This window comes from Hyposmocoma kahamanoa, unplaced genomic scaffold, assembly GCF_003589595.1.
Source record: "Hyposmocoma kahamanoa isolate Upper Pololo Valley unplaced genomic scaffold, ASM358959v1 99702, whole genome shotgun sequence".
In the NCBI taxonomy this organism is placed as follows: domain Eukaryota; kingdom Metazoa; phylum Arthropoda; class Insecta; order Lepidoptera; family Cosmopterigidae; genus Hyposmocoma; species Hyposmocoma kahamanoa.
The window spans coordinates 4,723,898-4,733,859 of NW_020656001.1; the positions used below are offsets into that span (position 1 = coordinate 4,723,898).

The 9,962-nt window shown below is 37.4% G+C and overlaps 1 protein-coding gene across 1 annotated transcript; it reads left to right on the forward strand.

Moving 5' to 3' along the window:
- The first annotated feature begins 4,084 nt into the window (after positions 1–4,084).
- On the forward strand, positions 4,085–8,751 carry LOC113239185 (cubilin-like). Its single transcript, XM_026476057.1, has 4 exons — positions 4,085–4,214; positions 5,133–5,267; positions 5,601–5,726; positions 7,799–8,751. The coding sequence occupies exons 1-4, from the start codon at positions 4,157–4,159 to the stop codon at positions 7,855–7,857; spliced, it is 378 nt and encodes a 125-aa protein (XP_026331842.1). The 5' UTR covers positions 4,085–4,156; the 3' UTR covers positions 7,858–8,751.
- The last annotated feature ends 1,211 nt before the right edge of the window (positions 8,752–9,962 follow it).

Sequence of the window (9,962 nt, forward strand, 5' to 3'; positions counted from 1 at the left end):
TTTTTGCCTCACTTGTGACAGTTCGTTTGATATGAAACTATCATTCTATGCGTTATTATTCTAAGTATTTGAACGGTTTCTCAAAGATTACGCACTCGCGGCCGTCTCGTTGGAGAGGGTGATGAGGGGAGCGCTGCATGCATCAAAAACGCTTCGGAAGTACCAAATCTCGTTTCTATAAGTATAATGTCAGCCTGGCCGTTAATCGGCGACATACTCGTTACTCCATTAAATGAAATGTATACGAAAGGTATACGAGTATATCTCAATGTTTTGAAAAGTAGCTTAAATATAATTCCGAATATTTCAAAAATAATTGAATCAATAGACAGACAACTAATTTGTAGGAAAGGTAAATCCACCATAGATCAGGCTGAAAATGACGGCTTGTAGGAAAGGTAAATCCACCATAGATCAGGCTGAAAATGACGGCGTATAGTATAGGTAATATCATTGGCTTTATTGTGAATGCTGACTGATTTATGATATAAAATGTAAGGGTGGAGGCCGAGCACTGCGAACACTGCGAAACCCGGAAAAACTTCAAGCCGTTACCATAATACCGGGCAACGATAAACCAGATTCTACGAACACCCACTCACAAATCTAAAAAGTGTTACAACGACTATAATGTTTTATACCCGACTAAAACTCCTTTTATTGATGAGTTCTAAGTGTAGAGGTGTTTATTTTTAAGAAATTGCAATTTTATTTTTATTTGATATCGTTGCATTCTTGACAATATTTTATTTATTTTTTACTTATCTGTTTTTTTTTAATATTAATATTATTTATATTTAGATTGGTAATTTATAAATTTTGTGTTATATGAATTATTGTGGTCTTTATTACTTAGTGATGTTGTCTTTTAAATTATTGTAATATTTTGACATTGATAACATGAAGTACATAATATAAATACTACAAATATTACACAACAGTACAAGCGTTGCTTTGATCCCAAAGTAAATAAGTAAAGCACAAACAACCGAAACAGTACAGAAAAGTTAGTTTCTACATTGTCCCGGCCATGGATCGAACCCGTGACTTCAGATATGGCGACACTATAAAAACCTTAGAGAGTGGAAAATAAAAACCGATGTGCGAGCCTCTCGCCCACGGAGGTCGTGAAAATGATTCTATTTTGTTCATAAAACGCTACGCGTCACGCAAAAGTAAATGACATCGAGGAAGAAAAGAAAAACAAAACTTTATAAATATTTATGTTATAAAGTCTATACGTCCGTATTTATACAAAATACACGTAAACGGGGCACTCTATACTACACCCCACGACACACGACCTTTGCATAGGCATTTATCAACGCACCCACCAACGCTTTTTATGATCATCATTCGCTTTTACTTACTACGCTATATTTTGCCTTATTCGATGTACTTACCTGCTGACAGAGTAGAGTAGTTTCCCTTACCTATTAAGTAATAATGCAATAAATGCATGCGTATGAATGTTGTCTATGAATTATTTTATTATAAATGTGATTTGGGCATTTCTGCCCTTCTCGGACAAATGCCCCAATCGCACGTAGCCTACAAACCCTTAAAACGGATTGACGGAATTCACAAATGTTGGATTGTGAATGATAGAAGGTGTTCACACTAATTTTATCATCCTGAACTGAATATGGGCGTTTCTCCAAGACGGGCGAAATTCTCTAACTTTTTTTTCTAATTTCAGGAGAAACATTCAGCAGGAAGGAAAAGGAATTCAAATAAGATTCCGTTAATTGGGCAACTAAACTCTTAACAGTTAAGAGTGACATATTTTGATCCACAGAATTCAGCTACCACCGGAATCAGGATAATTTAAGAAAAGGCATAATTTTTGTATAAAATACTATGAGAAAGGCAATAAGAACATTCAATAATGTACATAAACACTCATTATATGACTAACTATTAAATCAAGCTTAAAAAACTAAAATTTATATAAACAGCAACTTATACTTACTTAACTGAAACAAATTTCACCTTGTGACTATTAATTAAAATCAGTTGTCAGGTTGGCTGTTCAGTCTTATCTCAATCACGCAAAGTATTTCCGTAACTCTTTTAAAAAAAAATTGGAATGCAATCTGTAGCTGCAAAAGCAATACATTTTTTGGAACTTGATCAATACCTCTCATTAATTTTTATACATGGCGAGGTAACTCATGCAACTTCAAAATCTTTTCTTCCGCTTTTTCTTCCCACACCTCTGTCGTCACATCTTTTTCTTTACACCTTTTGATATGTAACTAATTGGATAGCTTGTTATCTTTGCTTTTCTAGCACGTTCCTTCATCTTCTTGATTTCCAATTTTCATTTTCATATTATTCATTATATGATATTCATTTTCAGCTGGAAGCAAGTCTAAGTAATATAAAACTGTGAAAATTGGTAATATTAACTAAACACGTGTATGAAAAAACGTATAAAAGTTCTTGTTTTCAATGAAAATATGGCTTCGATAGCAGTTCTTTTGACCACGTTTTTTTAAGGCCACGGGCTTCGGAAAATATACCTTTTTTTATATCACGCGTAAACGACAGTACATGTAAAACCAATAAATAGTTTGTACTCGTTGTTATAGTCGTTACAGCACATATTATAAATTTTGCAATTAATTTTTTTTTTGAAATATCGTGTGCACCGAACTCTAAAATGAACCTTGACCAAAGCCACCGAATTACTTGTAAATACTTACAGGCACAAAGTCCTAAAATCGGCTACAAATTTCCCCCTTTTGTCTGCAGCCGCAGGAGCGTGATGGACCACCAACACGAATGAATTGCGAAGCTTCTAACATGATTCGTAAGTACCTCCGAATTTTGGCGTAGGCCTGGGACACGCAACAATCTTGGTATAACTATTGGTTGGTAAAACTATTTTCTAGTTTATTGTGAAATTCAGATTATAAGTAAGTGCTGTCATCTAATTTACTATACGTGAACTCATACGCGTCGTAGACGCGCTGTAATCGCGCAAACGTATCGCGTATTTTGATAAGAGGTAGTCTTAATTTTAGTTTTGTTTGTTAATTTCAGGTAGTTTTGAAATGAAGCATGAAATTTCGAGTGTAAATTCCAATGGAATATATAAACTTCTTACTTTATTCTTGCTTGCAAAACGATGTTTGCGCGCATTCGAACGACAGTGTCGTGAAACGCACGTCGTGGGCTCCTGCTTCGTGCGCATAGGCTCTAATATTGATATACGTTTTCGATGTTGAGAAAAATGACACTTTGTGCTGGTTTCTGCATTCGGGACACGCCACCGTTGTCAGGTTTTAGATATTTAGGTTCTTTTTCCATTAGATCCGAAAGGTTTTTTGAGAAGAGTTTGTGCGCTTCAGTTAGCTTTCGACCTATTCTATAGTCTTTTTGTAGATTTTTGTGTCAACAGATAAGTGAAGTATAATGCATGGACACAGAAAATTGCGGCATTAGAGAAATGCCCAAGAGCATTTGGTAAGAAATATCGGTAGGTAGGTATTGCACGGTGTAGACACACTTCGCTTACTCAATATGGTCAAGCGAAACATAACGAATTTCTAATCTTATAGTTATAGTTATTAGCTCGAACGATTAGTGAAGCAAATTGTTACATCAAAATAGCGTTCACTGTTCTTCCGGGCTAATAAATAGAGACAAACGACTAGAGCATTCGCCTTAAGAGGCTCCTCCCCGAGGGCAATGAACTTACGATTTCGACAATATTTTCATTGCCGCGTTCGCTGATAAAAAATATTCCGATACAGAGGGAATTGTAGACCATTCCACTGCGACGAGTGCGACACCTTAAAAGTATAATTTTAGTTTTACTGAGGAAATGTTACCGGGCAGGTTCACATTTCACTGTCCGAATATTTTATGTGAACTGCCTCTACACAATCTGCAGAAATTGTGATCACATATCAAATGAAGTCAACCCAATGGAATTCTTAAGTGATACGACAAGAACCAATAATAATTCTTTGTTCATTTGTAGAAACGAATTGTGAACTATTAAAGTACATGCAACAACTACAAGCGCGCACCCGAATGTGGAGATGGCGCAGTAGTCAGGATGCGAGATACGGCGCGATACGTCGGGCGTTCACACTGGCAGAGGAAGGCCTATCGCCACAGTCGGAATCCGCAGTCTCCCGGCACCATGCGCGCGCGCACCGCACCTGCTCTGCTGCTCGTAGCCATCATCGCATCGCTTCACTGTAAGTCTTTCACCACCCTATGTTTGAGCGAAATATTTGGCGCGGTTTAACGTACAGCGGTAATTTTAGTTTCGTTTTAGCAGCTCCGATTTATAACAAGTCAATTAGGTCGTATAGTAAGTAAGCTGCTCGTGTTAGATATTAAATAACGCGAGCTATTCATCGTTATCTATCGCCTTCCGTTCATACTTCGCTTTGTTCACTTCCAGTAGTTTTTTAACCTTTCACATAAGATAAGTTGGCAGATATCGCTCCGGCGTAACTATAACAAATACTTATGTGTATTAATATCATATTATGTGATTATCATTCTAGGCAAAACTAATTGGTCGACATTTTATATGCTGTTCAACAAAGTCCCCGTAAATACAATAATAATTAGATTAGGTCTTAAGCCATTATCGGACGCTGTTCTACACTGCATCACGATATAATAATATGAAGGTGGCACCATACGGGACAAGCAATTGCGGCTCTATTTTATATTCCTTTATTGTACTAAGTAACTTCCCGTAACTTCTTAAAGATTATATTATAGTGATTTTTTCAATAAAATAATACCAATACAGTGAGAAGGTCAAAAGCAAATATGAAAAAATAGTTACCTACGCTATATGCTGTACGTTATTCTGTAAATTCGTGTGAATGGTTTCCTGAAAATTATCAGGAAACATTACAACAAAGGGTTTATGTAAACTTGCTGCTGCGAATGTAAGCTCTTTGCGAACGACACGTACCTAATTAATATCAGCATCAATACAAGGGTCTCTGCACAATTAGTCCCTTGTCTCGTATCCATTTCCAACAAGCTAGACACGCATTTTGGATGTGAAGTAGCTACTCGTTTAAAAAACTTGGTGTTTCGGTGACCTGCTTTTAAACTGTTCGGTATTTATTTCACTTTATGTTGTTTTATAGCCAATGCGGAAGCATGCGAACCGGGAGAACTGCAGAATGGCTGCAAAATCTATGGCACCTCCTGCACCTGTGGATATGGATGCAAAACAGAATACATTTATAGATCACGGCGCGAGTGCTTGAACGTTCTCACAGGTAATTAATCTTTCCGAAAGACACTTAAACAGAATGCCTACTATCTACCCGATAAAACCAAACCGTTTGTTTCTTCCGATTAATAAGGCAAATAACGAGTGGCGTCACCAGATACTTACTTTTTTAAATGGTGGGGCAGAATTGGCCTTGCATTTTATTTACGAATTTCACTTTTCGCTTTAGTAACAATCTAACTAACTATGTATAATGCATTTCATAACACGAATATTAAATATAAGTAAATATGAAAAAGTTTCACTAATCGCGTGAACGTGAAGCAAACGAGACAATTTTATTAGTAAGTGTATGTCTCTTGTATTGTTCTTGTTGTAGAGAAGAACTCGAACATCTGCTCTCGGCGACCGTGCATTAGAGGCATTTGCCTACAAACCATGCAGGACCCCGGCTTCACGTGCAAGTGTGAAGGCACCGGCTATTACGGCATGCGCTGCGAAAAAGGTAATCTGACAAATGGACTAAATGGACAATACAAAACTGGGGCTTCTATAATATATTTTTAACCGAATAAAAGGATAAATTATTTAATTAACCCTGGTCTATAGGGCACAAATTCCTTTTCTATCCCGCCAAAACCACGTTACGTCTTGCGTCAGCACAAGTGCCTACCCTCTGTTCAATTTTCATTGAACCCGCTCAATGACACTAAGACAGATACCATTCAACGAAGCCCTTGCCGTGATCGAATCGCCAAATAGGACAAATGATATTGACGTGTTCAGTAACACTGTATCAAAATATCTAACATCCGCTGGTTACTAATTGGAGACGGTCACCTCCCAAAGCTCTGTGGTTTATATTCCGCAGGTTACCTTTGGCCGGTGATCGACTAAACCTTTACCTACATACGACTATGACTTACATGTTTAGTTATAAGTAGGTACTGTAAATGTAAGTTGTATAAAATAAATAAATGCAATTGGCGGAAGGTGATTCCGACCCCAGTGGGAAGATCGCATATTACGGTATCACCGAAACTTTTTTCTCGTGCCTCCAAACAAATGAGATTAATGAAATATAGTAGATACTGGATGAACATTCAAAACAGCCTTGCTCAATACCTCGTCGAGGACGTGGGCGTCGATTTTGGGAGAATTTGTTTCCTTTTTTTACGGACACGACCTCTTTGCCTACTGCATGCTCATGCACATGCACATCCTAATCAAGACTAGCAATGGGTTGCGAATATAAAAATAGCTCTAGACTTTTTTAGTGTCATAATCAAACAGTCGATTTTGAAAATCGAGTACAAAAACAACAGCCACCCTCAGTGTGTTTTTGAAATTATGGTTGACTATTTTATAAATAATCATCTCAGTACAGAATAGGTACTAAAAAACCGACCTCAAAAGTTCGTGGAATTACATGATATATTTGCCAAGTTTTCTTGAAATCTTCATCCCCTAGTTTGCCACCTCTAAGGGCGGAATATTTTCTTAAAATTTAAATGGGACCACTACCGAGGTACTCTCTTTCCAATAAAAAATGAATTATCCAAATCGGTTCACAAATTATTGGAGTTATCGCGTAACAAACATTAAAAAAAACAAACGCAGTCGAATTGAGAAGCTCCTCCTTTTTTGAACTCGGTTAAATATCCGTATAAATCCGTATAGATAATGTTCGGTCTACGACGCATGGCGTTATGAACATTAATGTAGAGTCAAGTCAAGACTTGCTTCATTAGAAGATGATACATCTTATGTCATTTCATTATTAGGTATTTACTTTATTTCATATGTTAGGTACGTAGTACATGTAATCTTTCAGAACCACCACATTGGTCCAGTTGAACTAAAGTTTCGGATTCTTTTTTTTACGACACCAATTGACCCTGGCGCCTGTCTATTGCAACCGCAGTGCAACTCAGGGCTTTAACCCTGAGATATAAGTTGACAAGCCCTATGTGCCTGTAATTTCACCAGCACCCATTGAGTTACAAATAAATGGACGACGGGTCTAATACAAAATCCACGAAAAAAATGTCCCAAGTCAACCCATTTAAACGTAGTGACATTTAAAGGAATATGAAAAAGCTAAAACGTTGAATTTAAATTGTAATGTCATCGCAGTACTGTCTAATTTTGCTTGCTTCGCTGTCAGAAGAAACAAACGAAGACTAAAGCGTGAATGTCGCTCTGTATACGATTTTAACGCCCTATAAGTTCGGACACTTTTTAGCGCGGACCCGACGTCCATATAATTGTAAGTCAATGCCAGCACCCTTCCAAACAGGCTGAAATAAGGTGGCAGTACATTCCTGGACAAACTCTTTCACAAGGAGCTCTAATGTTTCCAAAATCATGTAAAACTATCAACCACGAAATAGTGTTATTGGAATGTCCGAAAATGGTGTGTATCGTAAAGTAAATCGGCAATACACGCTTTTTTATTCTTTATTTATTTTAGGTTCTTTGATCGTTTAGACGACCTTTAGAATTTGACCTTACTGTGATGCTTGTATGTATTTATTTCATCTGACATCAAATAATATTAACGAAATCTGTTTTCAGCCTGCCCAACAGTGCCCACGCGAGGTTTGGTGTTCCCCCACGAATGTATCGTCATCTGAGAGTGTCGACTACCTAATTATCTATTTATTATTCTATACAAAGCTCAGCTTTATGTACAGTTAAGATAAATCTATAGTAAATAATTGTAATAACGCCTACTTAGTTATTTAAGGTAATGTGACATAGAAATATATTGAACTGCCTACCTACATGCCTTGTTCCAACGTCGTATATCTTTTGATGTGCCGATATATATTTTATACCTACTCGATAATTTGTTTTGTATGGCGAGAAAACAAAATACATAACCGTAACCGTAACGGCGTACAGTGTTGTAACCGTTTGCGTAACTAGTGTATAATGTGTTATGTAGATAGTTATCAAGATTGGTCTGAAATGTTGTGTATGTCGTATTATAATCAAATGAGCAGACGGTATCAACGTTTGCGCGTCGTGAGACGTATTCTCTGCGACCGATTGTCTCTTCAATATTTTCTCATTCGCTCCACATAGCGACAATCGCGTACCTACGTTGTGTTGATGTAGATCGCCTAAATAATATGACCAGCTTATTTTAAAGAAAATATGTATGCGTAAAATAGAATAGACAACGTGGTTGAACAAGATGCGTACTCTATTATGTGATTTATCAAATTGTTTTATTGTAGTATTCAATAAACAATAACAAAGTCTGTACTAGTAAACGCAGGAGATCCCTCGAACTGTACTAGAATCACGTACATTTTATGTTGCCCGGCTTCGCAGTGCTTATTTATACAATGCACGATTTACACAACTTTGTGAACGCTGTTACTCCTTTTCGCTGCCGACAACAAACTATATTGTAAATTAAAATGTACTTATTTAAGTATATTTCGTATGACTGTACAGATAGGAACCTTTCCAGGCTTGTAGTAGATATACTTACTTACATCATCGGTTCACAGGCTCACTGGTTATAGTAACAAGTGCAAAATTTGAAAAGGGGAATATAACATGGTTTGTCCAGTCTCGTTCCGAACCATGGCGTGGGGGCTAATAAGACCAACGTGAACTTTGTCAAATTGTTCGAAGTTGCATAAGAAATACAACTGCGTTAGGCAGACCTCCACGCTGCGCTCCTGGCGGTCCTATTTCGCATCAATCTTTATACTTATACACTTTACAAAAGCCCATTTGTTCATCAACCTGCTTGAAGTAGGTACTTCGAGGGCGATTTTTTCCAATCTCTCTCTCTATTAATTTGTGTCGATCTTATACCGCACTCATCATCATTACCGTACAGGGTTGGCACCAGAGCGCCCAGGTGACTAGTCGTCAGACGCGCCTTTTTGAAAACGTTCTGGCTATCCGTAATTGCGTGGTGAGCTCCATTTACCTGACTACCAGCTTTCGCACTCCTTTCGATGTCACCGTCCTACGCACCATCCCTTGCTAATATATCCAGATGCACAAATTATTTTACTTTTTTGACCTTTCGTATGGGCTGTACAGTGTACCTACAGCCCTGCCGAACAATCTTATGGAACACGGTAATCCTTGTAAAGATTTCCCAATGAATGACTGTTGATACAAACTTTTTCACGATTCATCCTCACATTATACCATGAGACGGTAAGTCGTGGTGTAACGAGATGGTTTCTGCAACTATCTTATCTTCATTTTTGCTTAGTTTACAATAACGCAGTAGACTTTTTGAGTTTCTGGAACGACATTTCAGTTCATGCATCTGATAACCGCGAAGAGTTCAACTAAATGAATCTGTAACCATGACTTGAGAAAGTCTGGTAAATCAATAAATAATGAAAGTAGGTACGTTGTCTGATATGGGCCCTAGGTCTACATTTGCAATAAAACGTTTCATATAAAACTTTTGTTTCATTTATGTACCTAATACCAACTAGCAGTGCCCGTGATTTTAAACGCAAATCCGTATCGTGCTAATACATAGAAAGGAAACTGTTGGTAGATTGTAATTTTCAATTTGTTATAATAATACCTACCTACTATTATACTTAAATAAAGATCAATTTATTTTTATAACTTGTATTGTATTGGTTATTACATTTTTATTAGAGTGACACAAACCGACGACTGACGACCGACGACTGACGACAGACGACCGACGACCGACGACCGACGAACGACGACCGACGACCGACGA

Bases quoted from the DNA above. Each gene is read 5' to 3' on its own strand.
- LOC113239185 (XM_026476057.1), top strand. From the start codon at position 4,157: ATGCGCGCGCGCACCGCACCTGCTCTGCTGCTCGTAGCCATCATCGCA. The intron at 5,268-5,600 runs GTAATTAATCTT...TTCTTGTTGTAG, and splicing joins GTGCTTGAACGTTCTCACAG to AGAAGAACTCGAACATCTGC. The intron at 5,727-7,798 runs GTAATCTGACAA...ATCTGTTTTCAG, and splicing joins CGGCATGCGCTGCGAAAAAG to CCTGCCCAACAGTGCCCACG.